Below are 22151 nucleotides of genomic sequence, written 5' to 3'. Positions count from 1 at the left end.
CCTGAGTAATTTCACATTATGCACCTGCTGTAGGTTTGACTCCCAGGCTTTGCATGTTCCGCTAAAAGACTGCTCTCATGAGGGTGATTTTTCAGGCTAGAGGAGATTGCTTAGCTTGCACTTTCAACTGGAAATCAAGAATCTATAGGTCATAAAAAGTAGCAAAGCTAAACCACTGAGTTGCAGGAAAAATAAGCTAACTGTGATGCAAAGCTCAAAAAATCCCCCGAGTATTTCTGCGGGGTACTGCTGTAGATGTAAAATAACTGCTGAAACTACAAAAGCATTAAAGGAGAGAATGACGAACGTTTAATGAAATTCTATTGTGAATGATATGGTTTTAGATTTATAGCAGACAATTGTCTTGGGGGCAGGGGAATTAGCTTGAGTGCTTGTTTCCTTACGGTTGGAGCTGTTAGAATGAATGCATGTACATGGCTGGGTTTTCACCCTACAAATTAACACAGGAAGTCTGAAAATGCATTTTTTTTTTAAAAATAAAATTCCCATGCTAGAAGATGCATTCAGTATGAAGATAGCAGTGTTTGCTTTTTTTGACCATTTGTTTCCAAACAAAAATGTAGAGGTTCTGAATTAAACTCAGATCTGCATTTTTAAGAAATAAATGAGTGGGGGGTTTTGTGAAGGAATAAAAGGATATTGGTGGTGTTTGTAGACTATTAGTTGCTAAAGGTAAATCTTAAGTTCTGATTGTGAAAGGGCGAGGTGTGCTGCCTTGCTAGTAAGATGGCTCAACGTCTGGCTTACTATTAAATTCTGGTTAGTCTCAGTTAAAGGATGTGAAACTTTCTCTTTTATGTTACTGTAGTATCTGTTTAAGTAACTCTTTTCCATGTATCTCCTTTTCATGTAAGTTGTCTGAGCTTCTCTGTTCAGTTGAACTTGGAGCCTTTTTATTACTAATGGAAATAATTTATCTATTGAGGGACTTTGTCCTTTAGGACCAAAGGGAAAAGTAAGGTGTTTTTTTTTTTTTATTAAAAGTACTCAAAATAGTTTGCTCACCCATAAATAGGAGCGGAGCCTGATTATTAACCCACCTTGCTTGGGTTACTAGAAATTATTTGAATGCAAGATGACTTTATCTTTCATGTATCACTTATTTGTTTGTTTTCTCCTCATAATGGCTATGCTCGTTGGTTGCTTATTCTGTTAGACCAACCTTACAGAACATTGCTTGTGGGTCCGAGGGCTCTGATTTATCACATAACTAATTACAGACTGTATCTTTAGGCCAAAAAAAAAGTGAGAGAAGCAATAGGCTTTTGTAACTGATTGGGAGACAGAGGGAAGGTGTACTTGCTGCTGGTTAATAAAGATTTTAAACTTTATGAACAGTTCCAGTGTTGTGCTTTCTTGTCCTGTGGTTTGACGGTACTCTGATTTTAATATCTTTGAAGTTGATATTTCCTCCCCCCAGTAGAATTCACAGCTCTTCAAAGACTGGGGGGAAGGTGATACATATAGACTGTTGGGACTACTTATAGAAGAGATTGTTTCTGTAGTTTTCTTCTGTTCTATTTGCCATATATGTAACTCTGAATGGAGCATGATAATGGTAACCTGTGGCAATAGGCAGCTAGTTTATGGACACAGAAGAAGCTGTGCATTTTCATCCACGGCAACTATGGCATTACATGAAGTAGAAGAAATACTTCTTGCTTCAGGTGCAAATAGCTCATTAAAGCCATGGTAGTAACTCAAAACCAGTTTAAGAAACTTCCCCATTCGCACCCCCGCCCCTTACCCCCAACTCCCTGTTTTTACTATGTGCCATGTAAAGAACTGAACTTGAGAGGAAATTTCAGGCTATTGCCTGACGGTGCCGAGTGTTGAAATGTGCTTGTTTGATTCAGGAGGGAATTACAGTATCACAGCTGAAAAAGAAAAGCAATCGTTGGGGAACTTAAAAGGCAACTGTTCCTGCAGTTCATCTTTTTTTTTCTTGTCATCTGAAAAAAAACACAACCTTCTAAACCATGTGCGCTCTAATTGCATGTAACATGCTACAGAAATCACTTTCTTAAAACAGAGGAGCCTTTAAATTTCCTCCTCATTTAATGTTTGAACACTGTGAGTCCCCCTGGTGGCAGCACGTATGTGGGGTGTTTCACTCCCCGCTGAAACTTGGGGAGCAATGCGTGGCCCCTGCTTTTTCTTGCTTTTTGAAGTCTTGAATTTATTTTCTCTAGTGGTTAACTGAACTGCTGAATTAATATACTGACATTACAGTAGGAAGGATAAAATGCAAATTTTATGGGAGTGGGGTTTACTATAGATTTATTCCAACATTAGGTGAGGGATATTATATAAATGCAGCTCCACCTTGTAGTTGTTATCTTTTTCTGCCTACTAGCTCTGGTTTTCCCAGTTTTTCTTTTTTTTTTCACAGTGTTTGTATAGGAATTGTTTAGCATAACTGCATAAATGTTACAGACAAAGAACAGAGTGAGGGTGTCTAAATGTTTCATACTATGGAGGCACGAAAAGCATAATGGCATGTTTCTTTAGCAGACTAAGTAGAAAATTATGATATGGTTTTGTTCTGTGTTAGCTTAAATGCATTTATGATATTGAATACTCCAGAGAAAAATGTTTGACTGGTTGATCCTTAGTTGTAGAGTAGACATAGTAATTTCAGAAAGCAGTGCAGAGATATTTTATTTTAATAAGTGAAACTATTTATGTATTCTTTCAAGAAAAACAAACAAGAAGTGCCAGAACAAGCTTTCAGAATGGAAGTTCATCAGAAGAGAAAAATAATCAGTAAAAGATTCCTTTGTGTAAAGCTGTATCTGCTACAACCAGCAATTTGCACCTCTTACTTGAAATGGAGGCAATAAAGCTTTTATCATATGTAGAATAAATTTAGTATATACACATGATAACCTTGCCAGTCTTGGGGTACCTGTATGTTACATGTAGGCTGCTACTTAAAATTCACTGGTTTTAAGGTTTGTGGGGTTTTTTTTTGTTGGTTGGTTTTTGGTCAGTGCTTCTTGCAAATGTAACTTTTTAGAAGGACAATCTGCAGCAAGTGGGGACAGACAAATGTAGATAACATGGTCAGTAGACAGGAATGTACTTTTAATTTTTTTTTCTTTCCAAATAGCCTTGTCTTGTCATTCTAACCGGTAATGAAATATTTTAAAACTGAGTGTGAAACTTTAATTCTTGGTTGGAGTTCTGGCTGTCTCTATTGCTTTGGTGTCCTTTGTACACCAAAACAACCTGAGCAAGCTAAAAATCTGTTTACTACTGGAGGACAAACAGTTGCCCAGCATCAGACAAGTAGCATGTTGCTATTGAGGTTTTTTTTTTAGTAAAAAACCACTTCATCCCTTTAGTGGCTTAAATCTTTGCTGGTTTCATTGTCTGCTGAAGGAGCCACTGGAAAGGGTCTCTTGCCCCTTCAAGATAGGTTGGCAACAAGTCTTGATCAAAGAGGTCGATAGTCTGTCATATCTGTGGCTTCCAAAGTAATTGTCAGCTGAATTTTCATTAATTGTAAATTTTGTGTGGGAAATAAGAGTAAATGCCTAGAAGTATTTTTCAGTTGCTAAAGTAATTAGAGACTCTTGGCAGATGTCCCCTATTGTAACACTTTCTTAGTGGTAACTGATACATTTCATATACCTGACCTACACTGAACTAAGTAATATACATAAGAATAGCGTGTTACTGTACTATTAAATATGAGATGAAAATGTATGTAGTTGAAAAGATTAAATCCATTAGCTAGTTGACATGTATATTCTTTCTTACGTACTTTTTTCCTAAGCAATAAGACAGTTTTGATGAACTTCTAATTAGTTTTTTATAACAGAATTAGTTTTTTAACATTAACAAAAACATAAGTTTTTTAACATGTGCTGCTCTTGCACATTCTTTTATTTCCTACCTTCATTTCACACTTCAGCCTTGTTAATAAGGTATCATGCTTTTCAGTGCTTGGTTGTTGTGTTTTTTTCCTCTTTTCAAAGTTTTTATTATATTATGAATAAAAATTGTGTTTTCATTTTCTCAAAGAACTGCTTCAATTTCCCTTTAAAAATACAAATTAGTGTGTAAGTATAAAAACTTATTTTGGCCTTTTGATAATAATTAAGACCCAGGTACTTATGCTTACCATGTATGCCTTCAGTCATTAACACTGTGATTATTAAAAAAAAAAAAAGCATGTGTAATGAAAACTTCTGATTAAGTAGTCTCTAGCAGACCTGTGAAAATAGTAGTCAGCTAGTGTTATGACGGCAAATCCTTTAGAATTGTTAAAACAAGAATTAAGACTGCTTGCTTGTCTTGCAGCTGTTGGATGATAAGGATTATAGCTCAATTCGGAGGCACTGAGTGTACAGAGACCTCTGGCCTTTAATTAGAGAATTCAAATTTCCTGTGAAAGGTAAAAGATCAAGAACTGAAAGATTAGTTTACAATCCATTCCTTCCTTTAGTCTTTTTTTCTTTTAAATGAAACACATGCATGGATTTAATCCTGACACAGCACGTAATTTTCCGCAAAGATAATTTTCTGCAACGCAACTAGGGCTGTCTTTAGTGTCAAGGGTTTACATAAGTGGATGGAAAATGGTTTAGCTTGCTACTTATGCCCCCAGCATTTCCGTCCTTATTTTCTTCGTCACTGAAGGATCCATTTTTATACAATGGATTTCAGTTGGGTGACAAAGGTGAATGTTAGGGAAAATCAGTGTTTGATTTGGAGTGAGAGAACATGGTAAGATTTATGCTGTAAATACCCAGTAACTTAATATTCAGAAATGTTGTATATTATATGCAGAAAAACCTTATGCTTTGAACTAGATAGAAGAAAGAGAAATCATTGATTTTGCTTTACTTTCTAATTAGGTCTAACTAACCACTTGACGAGATAACTGCGCAATTGCATATAATTCCAACTTGTCAAATTGCTTATAGAAGTTTTAAGCAAAGCACAGGACAGTTGTGAAAATAGAGAAGGCTGGTATTTAGTGCTGATATATTTGGAAAAAGATTGTTTTGAATGGTTTCCAAGGGGACCTTCATTTTTCGAAAGCAGTCCTGTTTGATTTGATAGTAGTGAGCTGTTCACTGATTCATATACAACTGTTATCTTGCTTAAAGTTTGGAATTTGTTATTCTGTCTCTACATTTATGGCAGTTTAATACATAAAAAATATTTATGAAGTAACAATGTTACTGGTAATGTTTGGTGATTTTTAACTTTATTTTGTTAGAGTTATATTTAAATTGTGTTAATCATATGGCTGTACGAGTGAATATTTTGCCAGAATAAGAGAATGTGAAGAAAGCTTTACTAAATTATTTTAAGTGTAATATCCATTTGGGGATATGATGAGCTGCAGATCTCAAAGTCAAGGTTTGTGACCAAAGCACACATCTAATGAAATATTTAGTTTGTCATCCATTGCAGTTGATGATGAATGTATGGGTTTTTTTTTCCAAGAGGCCATTTTTGTATTTTTTGATTCATCTGTTTTCCCCACTTTTCCAACATTTTTAGGATAAAGCTGCACTAGAACTGTGTCCTAGACACAAGACCCTGCAGCAAGCTTAACTTTATCTAGGGAGTAAGTAGTTGCTGCTGTGTGTGAACATTTTGTAGTGTGGCATCTTCAAGTCCCAGGCTGCACATAAGGAGCGTGCCGCCTTTAATGTGCAAAAGGGCAGCCATAGCACTAGAGAACAGGCAGCCCGACTTAAGTGCAAGTTTTTGATAAGCAACAATTGAATAAACAATGCCTGTAAAAAGGAGGGCTTGAGTTTAAACTAACGAGAAGTGTAATTGAAACATAAAGTAAAAACAAGCTAAAAATAGGAATGTCCACTCTATTGCTACTTATTTGACTGGAAATACAAGATTAAATTATTTTTCAGTACAGTTTACTTTTAGCAGTGGCAAAAATATCTATTGGAGCTTTTACAGTTTCTCATCGTAAAATTGATATAAGGATGAAGCTTGGAAGCAGACTAAATGAAATATTTAAGAAATTAACTGCTGAAAGTCTTTATGCTCAGTATTTTCATGAGTGATACATCTTGCCAAACCAACATTTGTATGAGAGCAGCACAAACTGGTAACTGCTGCAGATTTCAAGTAGAACTGCAATACTGGAAAAGTGAGAGTGAATCACTCTTTAATTAGAAAACTGTTTAATAAATATCATAACATCTACTATGGTTTGTGCAGATAGATTATTTGGTTTCATTATTGGCTTGTAATGACTAATTATAATCCAAATGAGTAGGGGCTTAAACCTCTTCCGACTTCTGCATATGTGGGAAGGTGTGAGTATCCAAGTATCTGGAATTGGAGCTCAGGATGAGTATGAATGGAAAATAGCAAGTTTACAAAAACTTTATTTCTTAACAGAAAGCTTTAAGGTACAAAGGTATGCCTTCATCATGCTGTACTCAAATGCACTGCCTTCACCTGAGAGGTGACTTAAAGGATGAGCTCGATAGTGTTTGCTACAAAGATTTTTACCTGCTGACAGAGCTGCATCTCTTGTTTTCTTGTGCAGTTTTGAATGCTTCATTGTCTAGCAAGTTAAGAAAACTTCTGTTGCATTCAGTTGGCAATAGCCTGTTCCAAACATTGACAAAAATTAAGGACACCTGTGAAAACTGTAATTGAAGTGAAAAAGTGTACTATCAAATGCATTTGTACACCGATAATACTAAAAGTTTTTTAATGATTTCTAATATGAACATTTGGAAGAATTCAAGTGACATTTGAGTGAAAGTGTAGGAAGCTTTTTATAAAAGAAAAAACAAACGCCAAATCTCATAGGCTTCAAATGTTCATGACATGTTCCAAATATCTATTGTAGCTCTATCTGCTTCATTTAACAGGGTCTGTGTGTTGGGGCTGGGGGTGGAGTGGGTGTTAAACCATCTTAGACTGATTTTTTTTTTTTTCCAATGGGAAACAGAAGTCACTTGGGAAAAACATTTTGCATGTTAAAGTTTAAAAGACAATTTGTAATGTTAGGTTTGACAAATATTTACCTTCATTTTGGGAAGGAACTGACATTTATGTTGTGCATTGTTTTGTTTTTTGTTTTTTTTTTTTTTTTGCCACAGAGTAAAGCCATCCCCAGCTGAAGGAGTCAAGTCCAATCCATCCAAGAGGCACAGGGACCGCTTGAATGCAGAGTTGGACCGCTTGGCTAGCCTTCTGCCTTTCCCTCAAGATGTTATCGCCAAATTGGATAAGCTGTCTGTTCTTAGGCTTAGCGTCAGTTACCTGAGAGCCAAAAGTTTTTTTGATGGTAAGGGTTGGGAATTTATTTGGTTTTAGACTTCTTGTAAAATTCTTTTCATACTCTATGTTGATTTCAGCTGTTTAAGTACTTAAAACCATTAATCTATCTGTGTTTTAATGGAGCATCTAGTGTGTGGGTATATACAATGTAACTGTATAAAGTAAGCTTTCCAGTTTCTTCAAAACCAAATGTAACTACTTACTTTTCACTTAAATCACCAATCTTTAAAAGCTTTGGATTTGGAAGTAATATTGCCCATAATGAGTCTTCCAGTCCTTTTCCTTAGACTTTCAAAGATACTGAAGAGATTTTTTTTCCCCCCTCTGAAAATCGCCTTCATAAAACCGTTACTGTTCAAAACATGTCATATGAGTTCCCATCAGCTGTATGTTTTGCTTAATGATGCATAAAGAAAGACTTTGTTTTGATATAGAATAATTGCTAGCACCGTTCCTATAGTTTATTGCAAAGGTGACTTGTAAAGAAATAGAGGCAAAGTCTTTCCTGTGTCAAAGCCCTGGTTAATGCAGGGCATGAGGCATTAAAATGACAGCTAAGGTTCTCCAGTTGTGTGGGCAGGTTTTCCCTGGTCCGAGTCCTGGCAAGGGTAATACAGCAGCACTCAGAGTAGTAATCAGGCCACAAGCACGTGTTCTCTTGCACCATCTCAGAGTTGGCCAAGGAGTCCTACCCCTCTCCTTCACTACCAGTTGTTCTGTAGGATGAGATGCAATGGCTGGCTTCATGCCAGTTTCTTCAAAGGGAGAAACAGTTTGGTCCTTTTCATTGCTGGAATAAAGCAGGGAGCTTGTATTTAAGAAAGTGTCCTCTTTTTATCGGTCAGTGAAGTTTTGCAATATTATACTGAAGATGGAATTGTGTTGATCAGCTGTAGCTAAGGAATCTTGCTTGCAATGAAATTGATATTAAATTGCAAGTGGTTTTTTTTACTAAGTTTTTTTTTGCCATTAAAATAACCTTGGTCATCATCAGTTTAAGATTTAGTGTTTCAGCCCCTTGATAGTGACTCCATACCATGGGTGGAAGGACTGAAGAAACCTAACTGCTTGAAGATAGTTCCACTTTTTCCTGCAGAATACAGAACATTTATTTTCATTTATTGTGTCTAGTGGCTTCAGCTGACTGATGCTCATAAATTTGTATCCTGTGTTTTATTCCTTGAAGAATATATGCAGGTGTGTTGATTTCTGTGCTTGTTCAGGACAATTCTAGTATGGAATCTACTCAAAGCTAGAGTTGGTCAAATATTTCTACAGTGCTTTTTCAAATGAAAAGATTTGCTCCCGTGTAGTGAGGGAGTACTCTTGGCACATCAGTTTCATCAAAGTCATTGTGAGACATCATCTCAGATTGAATTCTGTGAAAGAAATTGGCTTGTCTGTGCTCTCTTGGAGAACTGTACAGAAAGTTCTGGTCTCAATGAAACTTTTTTTTAATTATGTATTCTGAAGCAAATACAAGATTGCAAGTTTTTTGCCTTACTTGGTATGGAGTGATAATAGCAAATCTTAATTTCTCATGTAATGGAAGTCCTTGATTTTTGTTCCCCACACCACCCCCATCACCCCCAATATGCATTTGAAGGTCCTGGAATAAAGAGTTTTAAGGCTATGATTTGTGTATAGGAAAAAAAAAAAAATAATTAATGGCTTTAGGTGTAAAGACAGCCATAATCACTTCAACCCAAAATTTACATCAGTTGCTTGTTTTGAATTTCAACATGAAGGTAGCTTTCAGCTGTTTAGAGTGATGATGAATTAGATGTGCATTAGTGGCAGAGAAGTTATATTTGCATTTCAGGTTGCAGTTTAACTGCTGTGGATCCAGAACTGAAGCAAATGTAACCTGTGTTTTCAACTCAGTAGCATAACATTAGGACAGTATCCACATCAGACAAACATGCAGCTAATGCTACCTTACTGGACCATAGCTGTAGATTATAGGGTATTTAGTTGTGTTAGAATGAATTAAGTAGTAGAATTTTGATTTGCTTTGTAGGAAAGGACTTTTCAAGCAACAAATAAGTGCATATACTAGGTGCATTATAGCAGAATATTTTTCCTGTAGTCTCCAGAAAATTAAAAAGCCTGGTAGATGTGAAAAGGTAAGTAATTTGATGTTGCTTAACTTCTTGCAAGACATTTTGAACAGTGTAAGATGAAGCAAGTTTAATTTATCCCTTCAGATAGAATAGCTTCAGAGGAAGCAGTCCTAACCTTTTCTAGCAGAAAAAGGCTTTTTGCTACTTCTTTTCAGGCCGTTGAACTGTAGGACTGCAAATCAGGTTAATAATCAGTATTTATCTGAAGGTGTTCAAAGGCTGGCATCAATGACTAAAGTGAAGATAAACGAGACTAGCCAACCTATAACTGTGATAGATCCAGTATTGAAAATAAATAAAACCTTTTATAGTATTTTAATGTAGTTAAACATGTGCAGAAAATCCTATAGAATAAATCTGACAAATACAAGAGTGAGCACTGATTGTCACCTTGAGTGCCTAGACTGAGCCAACAGGTCCAATTTATTAACGCAGCATGCTGAAGTAAAGGGAAACGCTAAATGAATAACAGGATGCAAATGGGGGGTGTGTAAATTCCTGCGGAAAGTAAAATATAAACGTGTAATCATATGATCTTGCTTGAAAGGAAACCCAAGTTTTTGCTGTAACAATAGATATTTTTTCAAAGAAAACACTTGCATTTTTCCAAGTTTAAATAATCCAGAGTGAATGTCTGTTTTCTGAAGGCGGAAGTCTTGGGGGGGAGGGAAGAACTGTTTTGTGAAAGACATCTCAAGAAGTTACATCAATTTGAGTAAAGTACCTCACTTAGACGACTACAAGGTTTTTTGCTGATACTTCAAAAGCTAAGTGTGTGTGTGTATATATATACACAAAAAAATTTAAAAACGCAAACAAAACACATATTCCCCTGCCCCCAGTCATTAAGATGGTACAGAATTGTCTCCAGAGCTAGATAGATGAGGTTTTTCCATAGTGTCGACAAACGTGGTAGACTTCTCTATTCTTACCATATTTCAGGTTGTAGGAAACAGGTGTACATTTTTCCCCCCCCGCTTACACAACCTCAAAACACCTTTCTTCTGTTGGTGACTGTATTCTGTTAAGGACTTGCTTTTGCTTGTTGTAGTTTGTTAGTGTAGTAGTTGTGCTACTAAGTGATCCATCTGTATCACTACCCTTTAGACATACTAGTTCTGTGTGGTCATGTTAGTCTCAAGTCCACATGGTGTCAGAAAGCTTTCTGTACCCCCATGTCAAGCACTCTGGTATGCTTTTATATGTAGGAATTTGACCTTGTAGTCAAGAAGGAAATTTCAGTAGTGGCTTAAAATGTCTCAAGTCTGTTTCTTTATAAAGTCAAAGTTGCGTGGTAGGTCAAAGATAAGAAGTGATTTAAGGTGGTGTCTCTTCTCAGCTGTGTGGTGCTACCTGCCTGTACTGAAGTGGATTAGCAGTCCTCAAAGTCAAGCAGGATGGCTTAAATCACCACTGGAGTATTTATATTGTGCGTGTAAGATACTTTCAGAAAGTGGCTTAAGGCAAGCTTTTTATTTTTAAGAGACCAGAATAAATCAGGCAGGTGTCTGCTGACACTCAGTAAAGAAAGACTTTATCTGTTGTCCTGGTAACATTTCTCTCCGTTTTGATGCTAAGTGCCCATGCATATGGGCATTCAGCGGTGAAAAATATAAAGTGGAATATAGGACAACAGCTCTTTGTGTGGGTGCAGGTTAGTGTGAGTTCAGCATCTGGAGCACAACTGGACAATCATTTAGGCATAGGCTGTGTTCCCCATGCATACTATATGAAAAAGTCCTTTTGCCTCTAGCTTTGGTCCTTATATAATGAATTGATAATCATTTAAATACTTTACAGCAGTAAGGAACATTTACAATGAGTCTTCTCAGGGTTTTGGTGAAGCAGTTAGATTAAAGGGATAAAAGTAGAGTTCATATGATTGATCACTTTTTTTAATGTTAGGGGTATAATTTTTCTTTTTAAAGGTATACTGAGAATTAAGGAGAGAAGATTGCAGAATCTAAAATGAAGTAGCTGTGCTATGTGTGTGTATCGATACATTAGAAACAAAATTTAAGAAGTTGCTTATTAATTATCCTTTCATCCATTTCACTAAGAATTCTTGTGGTTTAAAGTATGTGGTTTTTTCCATCTTGCTTATTGGACAGTGTTCTGCAATTAGAGAAGAAAGTTTCTGCTCAAAATTAGTTTGGAATTGGTTTCTTATGTTGTATGCAAGTGATTCTGGCAAGCACAGCAATAACAAAATAACGAAGAATTCTTTCCAGTAAGTTTGCATTGCCTAATTTTACTTTGTAATATAGTTAACACACATTCCTTGGCATAACATAGCTTAAATTTGCAATACAGCCATTGTCATCACATAAAATATATTCTTTGATATAATGTATTTTTCCCTTGATGCCCGTTGTTCTATCATACTGTATATTGGAGAGAACAGGCTGCCTGTGGCTCTTCCTGTGGAGCCTACAGCTTAAGGTAAACTGTACAGATGGGAAAGACTGGCAGAGTGGGAGGCAATGTATTTTATTCTGTCACATTGAGAAGGGCTGCAACGTATCTGCAGTCTAGCAGGTACAGATAGCCTTTCTGCCAAGTGTTAGGTGGTGGTCTGAAAAAGAAACCTGAAAGTACAAAACAGCTGATTAAAACTCAACCTGTTAAGGCCAGGATAATACAGCAGACCTGGCCTGACTTGCTTTTATTTCAGACTGTTACTATATTTACCTGCCTTGTGTGTCTAATGTAGCTTTCCTCATGTATTTTTTGAAAGTGTGTGACTTCCCTTTCATGTTACCCTCTTTCCCTGCTCCTCCTGCTGCATACATAGACACTCCTGACTCCCACATCCGGAAAAGGTAGAGCCCTCCAAGGTAGAGGAGCAGCATCAGGCTGCACTTACTGCTTTCAAGTGTTTATGTTGATGGTATATAGGAATTTATTGTTGCCAGCAGTTTCTGGTGGGCTTGACTAGTCTTACTCGATTCATGACTCCGTCTTGAGCCATTTCTGTACTCCCAAGGTAGAAAACACCCCATAGTTTGAGAGAAATTGTTTCTGGCTTTTGTAGGATGCTATCTGATTTTGATGTGAAGTTAAATGGAGAATCCACCACATCTCTTGGTGATTCTTCTAGCAGATATATCATCCTGTTAAATATTGTTCAGATTTAAATTTGCTTGGTTGCCAGCCTTGGAAGTTATGTTGTTCTCTGTCTAATTAGCTTTTCTGTATTCAGTATTTCTACCATGCATGTGAATTCATTTTCACATTTTTGAATGAGCGACTTTGAATCTTATCTGAGTTGGGGGGGGAATTGGAAACAGAAAAACCCAAAACCCAAACAAACCAACTATGTTTCCTTTTGTACTGTCTTCCCCCCTGGCCCCAGTCCAAAATTATTACAAAATGTGAACCTTGGAATTGTATGGTTATTTCAGTATCAGACTATCATACCATTCAAGTGATTTCCTAATCCATGCTTGTTTTTCCACACTGTTTGTCTTCCCCCGCCTTAAATATTTCCGCCCCCCCCCCCCGCCCCAGTCCCCCAAGATTCATCCTGAGCATTTGTGGCTGTCTGTTACAGGCTACTTTAGCTTGTATTTTACATAACAGAACGTAAGTAAGGTTAAGCTTTGAAGTCCTAAATTCTGATCCTCAAAAACGATGATTAGAGCCGTGTAGCTGTGACGTCACCTTAAATATCAAAATGTTTGTTTTCATTGTTACATGCTCATTCTTAGCTTGGTCAGAAACACTTTGTTTTTAGGAATGCTGTGTCACTAGCTATGTCATGCAGCTAGGCAGCTCTATACCCCTATGGATTGCTCTAATCCACATTTAATATACACCAAACCAAACATCTAAAATTGAAAATTCTGATTATGTCACAACGTAAGAGCTTAATATGTCAATAAATTTGTAGGATAAAGAGGAGAAGCTGGTACAAATCCTGATAGTTAATGTATTCTTTGGATTTTCTTTTCCTGTTGCACTCTAGTATTTCAGTGATTAATCATTGTTAGAACTCCCTTTGCAAGGAAGAGAAATAAAAGGTTATCTCCCCTTCTATGGCCTATATGTATTATTTAATGAAAGGCATATGGAAAGTCAGTGTAGGAGCCTCTTATGTTCTGCAAAGCTGTGGTAAAATTTCTTGAAAACCCTGTCCCAGTATGCAGACCATTTGTCTTTTCTCAATAGCCCTTGTTAATAGGTAGATTAGTTTTAAGCATTACTGTTCTGGGCTTTGCTCTGGATACCCGTTGCAGTGAATGTTCTCTCGTTCATAAAATCGAAGCCTGAATACAATTTCTACGCTAACCATATAAGTGTTCTGGAGATTGATGCTGTTAGTGTTAGTATGACATTCAAACCCAGAAGGGATAGCAAGATAAAAAGACTGGCCTCAGGAAGTACTGCTGCTTCTCTGACACTGTGTATTCCAAATCTTGTAACCTTTGTTAACCTTTTTATTACTTTACTGTAGGACCTAAAGATAATGAGATTTGGAGCTTTTTGTTTTTCTTATGTAAACCGAAGTAACTGTTTCCCCCTCCTCCAAAGACAGTTTGAGGGGAAAAGTATAACTAGAGGAAGTACCAGGTTCTCAACATCTGTCTTCCATGGGCTTCATGATTCATCCATTTGAATTTGTACAAGTACAGTTCACTTGACTACGACCTTAAAAATATGTTCTGGTAACTTAAGTGTGAATATACTTCTAAAGTGTACAAAGGATCTATTAATACTGGAGTAGCTTTTCATGCTGTATGTGCCTTTATGACTCAGCAGTTTTCCTCCTGTGTGTGTTCGTTGATAGGAGAAATGCCCTAGCTTTTCCGGTTTGATTTTATCTGTATTCTGTTAAGGAAATAAGACTTGTATGATTGAGCTCTGTAGATGTTTATGGCTCTAGCCAGTTATAACACTGTTTAATTTTTCCTGAGTAAACAAAACCTAGCTCTTTTAAAACAGTTTCTGCTCCATAAATGCTTTGATAGAGCTCTAACTAGTTAAAGAATGATTGTTTTGTGAATTGTTTTGGAAATCTAGCTAGATAATTAGAAGCTAATTCTAGTTACCAGAGCTTGATTGTTGTAATGGATTAATTGATCATTTATTTTTAAGAGAACCTGAAAAAGGTAAAAGAGAGAACCAATTTCCAAAAGTGCTCTTCAGAGTTTCAGATGATGTATTGATAAATGTTTCCCGGGAAAAGCCTCCCAGGGGTTCCTGCACCTCAGTACAGTGATGGACTGTCTAAGCTGTATATTTTAACAAGGCATTATGTTAATGATAAAACTTACTGTAGTTATTATCGAAACTTAAGTGAAGTAAACTGTAAGAACTAGAATAATCTGAAACTGCCTTAAGAAAATGTAAGTTTGCTGTTTGCCAGCTGTGAACATTAAAGGGGACATACAAATAGGAATTAGTCGCCCTCAGTGGTGCATGCTAAACTCTGTTTTTAATTGAACAGAGATGCTCATTTTTTTCCACTGAATAATTGCCTCTTGAAATCCAACCCATGTGCCTTTTGAATTGCTCAGTACCACACACTTTATGCGTGGCATCGTATAACATCTAATAAGCTGAAAGACATACATACTTGGCCCTTCAAAACAAATTCGAACTTATTGCATAAAGTAGGAATTTACTGGAGCAAGTCCATGGACTGGCTGGTCAAATATTCTGACTCCACTGTCACATCTTCAGCAGTACAATTCTTGTGGGCCAGTATGAGACACTAGCTTTTTGTACTGAAGTGTTTAGTTTCAGTGAATTTATTTTTGCCTCTTGCTGTCTACATCAGCGATACAAACTGAAGGATGATGTCTGTCCTTTGATTTTTTTTTTTTTTTAAATGTACCACATCAATATTTTGCATGTTTGGAGGAAAAGGTGAGGGTAGCCCCCAGTCTCCTCTTTGCTTATACCATTTGTTGTTTGGTGTACTTTTATCAGACAATGATCAGAGAGGTGCCTGGAATAAACAATCGCAGTCTTCCCTTCTTTTCCTCACAACTGCTCTTAATTTTGCTCTGATACTGTCATGCTCTGTATGGTGCTACATGGAGTATCTTACCAGAGACCAGGCTGTTGATTTGATCACTTGAAAGGATATTGAAATACATCTGGTGTCATACAGCACACTGGTACTGAAGGCTTTTGTTAACATGCTTTCTTGACCTGTTTAATGGGAAACTTTGTAGACAGGTAGAGCCTAGCATATATAATTTTGTGTTTTGTAGCTGATCCTTCAGAAGGATAGCAATGCACATATGAATTCCTGGTCATTATGCTAATTGGGTGGCATAAATGCTAATGAGTTATACCTAGTGATGTGGAGGGGAAAAAAGTTGTCTCTTTTCATGCACCCCATCAGCATTTGAAGGTAGAATGCAAAGCTTATGCTCTCCTGCAGGAAGGGTTTGAGCCCTGTGGCTGTAAAAGTTTTCAGGAATTTATCAGCCTGTGTATTTCTGAAGTGTCACCCTTCCCTCTGCTTGACTCAAGCTGTATTAGCTGACTTCAGGCCCTGTGCTGGAACACTTGCAATTACTTATCTTCAGTGTTAGGAGCATCAGCTACCTTGAATCTTTCAGTCTTCCCTTCAGCATGGATGTACTACTCTGAAATGGCTTAGTTAAGTGACAGAGTTCTTCCTCAGCTTTTGCCCCATGAGAATACTAGTCTTATTCATCTGTAAGCTGTGGGCAAATCATGCCTGACAAACCTGACTGCCTTTTATGAGGGATGCCTGGTTTTGTGGACAATGGGAGAGCAGTGGATAATTTTTCCTGTGATTTTAACAAAGTCTTCAGTGTTGACTCTCGTTTTCATATCACCAAGCTAGTGAGTTAGGGTCTCTCCAGAGCATCCCTCGAGTTCTGTCCCAGGCGATCCATTCCTCTACCCCTCTGTGTAGAACAATTGAGGTCTAACTGTGTTGACTTCGATGGCAAACTGTGAAGCGCAGGGGGTGACTAGAGATTTCTGCAAGGGACAAGGAAGGGCTCATCTTTCAGACTGAGAACATGCATCTGGCTTTAACAGGACATGCCCATGGGCCTTGACAGTGAAATGAGCTAAGTCCCATATCCCAAGTAGGGAAAAGACAGTCTTGCGCTAGAAAGGAAATAACCCTCCAAAAGCCCACTTGACTCCCTTGCCGTGCTTCAATCATTGCAGAAAATCTTCTGTTACATTGATAAAAAGTTTTGAGTTGGCATAAAAAGACAACTTAATCTCTTTTGGTGGAATGTATGGTTCTTTCCTTGGTTTAAGTAAGAGATTTCTGTTAGGAAGTGCTTATTCATTAATACCCTTTAAATACCACGGTTGGACTTGGATGGTCGTGTGAAGAAACCTTCCAAACCCACCTCCGTACCCTTTTAATGTAATACTGGCAAAACTCAACATCACATTTTACTGTAAGTGATCAGTAGAATAATTAACTGTCCTGTTTCATAAATGGAATGTAATTGACTGTTTCCTTTTTTCAGTTAAAATCATAGAGAAATTTCCTAAGCAAAAATTCTATGAAGTTGCCATTGAGCCATCAGTTGGGTGAAGCCAAAGTTAAGGCATTGTTTCAGTAAGAAAAAAAAAACAACCAACAAACAGATTTGAGTTAAACATTGAGTACCAGGGCCAAGTTTGAGTCAGATGAGTTCCTATCAGTTTCAGTGGGGTAAGAAACTGACTCCTAGGCTTAGTAATAAAAAATGACTATTGATGCATAAAACTGAGAGAACAGTTATTTCCATAAGGTTTTCTTTTAGTGAAGAGTTTAACCATTTGTTTCAGAATTAGTGACTTAACAAAAAGAAGTATGGTATTAACTATCATTTTCTACTTGGTATTAACCTGTTTTTTCTACAAATCAGAAATATAACAAATGGATGATGATTTTTAAACAACATGTGATGTCTGATTAGCTCTATGCATATAGACTTTCTGCGTGGTTCTAACGTATGGAAAAATTAAGTTTATATGAAAAGAAGACTCTGGTTTAGGAACCAAAGGTCCAAAAAACCAAAAATATCATAGGCAGGTAACTCTGTGCATCTAGGTTCAACTCCCATTAGATCTCATTCCACAAGGAAGGAATTAAATTCACTTTCTTTTTGAGGTGAGGGATGGAAAGTCGAAAAAATGTAGCAAGATTTTTTTCTCCCCTTTTTGTGGCTAAAGCAGTATCATAGGTCTGGTAAGTTACAATTTACAGGCGTGCACCTCTCGCTGACCATTCTTGTAGAAGCAAGGAAGATGTACCCAGACAAACAATTGAGTGGGAAATACCTCAGAAGAAATGTGGGTGTGTCAGGATATGGTTTAGGTGATTCCGCAGGTGACTGTTGTGTCTGTGACAGTTATGGAACAAGAGTTCATTGCCTGTAAGTCTTGAAACCACAAGCAGTATATGGTTTGGTATGTGGTTATTAAGCTTCAAAGACCAAGTGAGAGTTGACAAATTTGAACAACTGCATGTTTCCTGAGATGTAAAGTAAATGATAAAAGCAAAAATAGTTATTCCCTATGTGTGCTTAAAAAAAAAAAAAAAAACAACAAAAAAACTCAAACCAAACACAAAAACAGCCTCCCCACCACCAAAAATACAAAACCCAAAAAACAAAACAAACAAAAAATCCTGAACTAAAATTCTGGCATCAGCTGACTAGTTACAACTGGCTGGCCATAAATACTCTCTACACTAATTGCTGTTCTGTTGCATTATAGCTATGTCATGTTGCTGGATTCAGGGTGGTTCTTTCTCAACCCCAGGTTCTGTGTTAAGTTGAGGAGGACTACTGCTGATGTTTTAGAAGCTTGGAAGTTCCCAGACAGCATATAGATACCATTGACCCTTGCTGACAAAGACATAATAGTTTATTCCTGATCCTAAACTTCATGGTCCTGTAACCTTCTGCCTCTTTCTTGCTTGCAAAAATGGCTGCTTGCCTTTCAACTCCCATATAAATCTCATTCTCCCTTTTACATTCTCCTAATCTGGGAGCCTGATGGGGGTATTCTGAGCAAGAAGCACACACATGCTTGTAGGCTTTAAGGGAATGAGCTTTTATTGCATAGTGGCTGCAACAGCTTCTGATTTCCCCCCCCGCCCTTCTTTTTTTCCTCCCCTTCTACTGCTCAGGAGCAGTGGCTCCTAATGCTTACCACACACGTAAAATAACTTTGAAGTGTCTTGCATAGCACAGTTTGGGAACATCTGCTTTAGGTAGTGAAAGTGTTTGCGTGAACAAAGACTTGAGTCTTCTAAATGCAATGACTGAACTCATTTGTGGAGGTAGGCACATGTTGACTTAATGTGGTGTTTCTGGAGTGATTAATTAGCATGCTGTGAACTAAGTTCAGCATCACGCAGTTACTCACTTAAGGAAAAAACAAATACACAACTTGGTTGTTGGTTTTTCCTTCTACTTAAGAAAACATAGCAGTGTGTTAAGTGCCACTTTGTGGCAAACTAAAGATATGTCCCCCATTTAAGGGAGACTACTGTATAAACATGTAACATTCCACACTTAATAATGCTGTTACTTTTTTTTAAAAAGCCACATTAAAAAGGTTAAGAACATGCAAAAAACCTGAGTTCAGCTGCCCTGTGTATCAGAGTGTGATTTGGTTTTTACTGTGAGCAGTTCGGTGGTATATAATGGTTTTTCAGATCTTTAACAGGGAATTTTTTATTTTATTTATTTTTATCTTTTAACAGCCTTAAGAGAAACACCAGTCTGCTTCAACAAACAATTCAGGGCTTGCTGAGCTGCATTTTTGGGAATGAGTCAAAAGAAAATATCCTCTGAAAGTTGAGGAAAATTTCATACACAATCTGATTAAACTTTAAGTTCCAGGGTTATCTATGTGTTGTTTTAGAACAGGTTTTTATACCTTTATGGTATATATGTTGGGCAAATCTAGTAAAATCTAGTGTCTTCATTCTGAAAAAGTGCTTTTAAAACCAGAAACTGTGTTTCTTCAATGTCATAGCTTCAGCTATGTCGAAGAATGCCATACCTACTTAAATGCTTGTAAAAGAAACTCTGACTCTACATGGGTATGATATTGTAGGGAAAAGAATTAAATTACTCTGGAACTTACCTTTTGCAAAGCATTTTGCTCTCAGCATGCAGTAGGCATTTTTGTATAAGCCAGTAGGGTTGTTAACACCATCTGCCATGTAACTAACTTGATAAACTATCCCTCTTCTTATGTCTCAGAGAGAACTAGAATATTGTGCAAGGTATTGAAAATGGAGCGAGTTCTACATGGAAAAAAACCCTACATGTGGAAAAGAAATCCAGTTTTGGTCATAACTGTTCTGTAGTTGCTAATACAACTTTACTGTCTGGTAGCAGTGAATTTTGTAGATGGTAGGAGCCGTGACTTGAGGAGTGGGATTTAGCCAACAGTCTGGAGATTTGTCAGGGCAAGAAGAGAAAGCACCATAAGAGCTCAGGCACTAAACTCCTGATGCTCATGCTAGTTTTCCATTTTAGTGGGTCTAGTACTAGAATGTTATTTTTCAGACTTGTGACGTTTCTGGTTCCTCAAAAGTCAAGAGATCTGTCAAGAAATTTCTGAGGTTAAATTGCTGATGTTATGAGATTTTTATATTTGAGCTGAATTAGGAAAAGTTTAGCAGAAGACTGTCCACAGGCTTTCCAATTGTGTTTAGTCTGATTTATATATTTTGAAAATGTTTTAAAACAAGTACTTAAATATTTAACTCTCTTCAGCATTCAAGAGCAAAATAGACATTTGCTTCTCTCAAACCATATCAGAAGAAGAGGTTACTAGGCAGTTTCAGTTCACTGTAAGTTATGGTGTTTCTGTTGATGTTTTAACATTTTTGCATTAGTGATACAGAAACACTGCTGGAGAAAATGTTAAAAAAAAAAAAAAGTGGCTAATTGCCTGGGCTTTTGAGTACTATGTTGTGCAAGGACGTTTCCTTCTCAGGCACAACTTCTGCTTGCTTAATTGAAAGTGCTTGCAGTAGTCACAATAAGATTAAAAACCCCAAACCCTGATCTTGTTTTGCTGTACAGGCCAAGTAAAGGTTAACTTCTGTAAACAATGGAAGGCCTTGATTGTAAAGAAAAAAAATTAGTTGTGAGAGTGGGCCTGTGTGTGCAAGCAGGTTACCCTTCACCAAATGGATCTGAGCTGCCTGCTCATAAAATATGATTTGGGGTATTTTCAGAATCAGAAGTTGGGGCAAAAGTTCGAAGTTATGAATACGTGAAATGGATGTTTTATTTTTGACCTCCAGCAAATGCTTTTCCAGTAAAATATAGAGGAAAAAAAAATGGGGGGGGTGGGGTGGAATTGGAGCCAAGACTGGATAAAAGCAGAGGGCACCTACAAAATCATTAGGATGCTTGGTCAGAGAATTAAATAAGACAGACACCTGGTAAAAGAGAGAGAAAGCTGTAAAATCTGTGTATACAAATGAGAAGTTTAAAAGCGTAGTTAGACTAAGAAAGAAGAACATTTTCCTTTAAGCATAAGGAAGCCTAGAAAAAGATGGAATGGTGGAATATTGTACTAATTGTTATAAACTATATAGGAAAAAGTAATTCAAGCAAAGAGCTGGATTACTAATAATGCAGAAGAAATGTAGTGAGTCTTACACTGCCACTTCTAACTTAGAAGGAGAAAGTATTAGAGATACTAATGACAGAAGAGGACGTGCCTGAGCTGGCAAACTTTTAGAAATAATGACATCAGGCTCTACCTGTTATGCGTGCAAGAACACTGAAGGAACCTTACAAGCTTTTTTTCTCGCAGGATTTGAATCTGTCTGAATTAGACCAAAACAGAAGAATGTGGCAAAAAACTTTCCCAAAAGTTGGGAAACATGGCTGTGTTTGAGAGGAACCTTAGCAAGCAGTTTTATTCCACACCTCCCAGCTTCAAATTACTTCGCTGCCGTTTTATGTCACCTGCAACGTCCATTCCAGTCTATATGTTTAGTGCAAAGGAGGTGTGTTTCTTGTGCTACTGTTTTGCTTGTGTTTCCATTCATCAGTTCAAGTAGCAGTGCTAAGGAGCAGCTCGTGTTCTGAAATGCTTCTCATCTCTGGAACAGTATGGCTCAAATGAGTCATTACATCTATATACAAAGACATGATTTTGGGAGGGCTATTTTGTAGTTAGTTTTAATTCTGTCTTTTAATGGAGAGGGAGACCGAAGTGCAAGAGTGGGAGCAGATTATCTGATGTCTTTCTGTGCCTTCCTCTAACTGAGGTCTCATACCTGACTGTTAGTGACTAACCTGGTGATAAACAGCTAAGACTCTCTCATTTTTAGCCCCTCACCTTATTTTCCCAGTTTAAGCTTGTAAGTGTCCTAGGAAGGAATATAGCCATGTTCATTTTTGCCTCTTCTCTCCCAGGAAGCCCATATGCAAATTTATTTATAGTCTCTTGGAGAGGACTTGTCTGATTAAGGGACATAAATGGCAATGAACAGGAAGGGAAGGTAGAAAGGGGCAGATTCAGATGATAAACTATCAGATGGTTAGAACTGTTCAGAAAACACTTCTGCTTTAAATCTGTCTCAGAGAAAATGGCCTTTGCAGAATCTTTCAATGATGTTCAAAATCATGTGCTGCTTGAAACTTTATGGGATCTTACGTGTGTGAAGTCGTATGGGAAAAGGTCTGTCTCCCTTCTGATTTGGTAATGGTTCCCAAGTCTACGGTTGCTCTCTTTCGTAAAGTGGGT

At 37.2% G+C, this 22151-nt stretch overlaps 1 protein-coding gene across 2 annotated transcripts in view; it reads left to right on the top strand.

The window, feature by feature from the left end:
• The window catches only part of AHR (aryl hydrocarbon receptor), a 64387-nt gene that overhangs the window by 1160 nt on the left and 41076 nt on the right, over positions 1-22151 (top strand). Inside the window, 1 exon segment of one of the 2 annotated variants that reach the window (NM_001302361.1) lies at positions 7125-7312. The exons of the other annotated variant lie outside the window; for it this stretch is intronic. Within the exon segment in view, the coding sequence (NP_001289290.1) occupies positions 7125-7312 (188 nt within the window). 2 annotated transcript variants of the gene reach the window in all.

The sequence above is a fragment of the Phalacrocorax carbo genome, chromosome 2, assembly GCF_963921805.1.
Source record: "Phalacrocorax carbo chromosome 2, bPhaCar2.1, whole genome shotgun sequence".
Lineage (NCBI taxonomy): Eukaryota > Metazoa > Chordata > Aves > Suliformes > Phalacrocoracidae > Phalacrocorax > Phalacrocorax carbo.
Note: the sequence above shows the minus strand (reverse complement) of the source record. Positions and strands in the feature narration are given on the sequence as shown.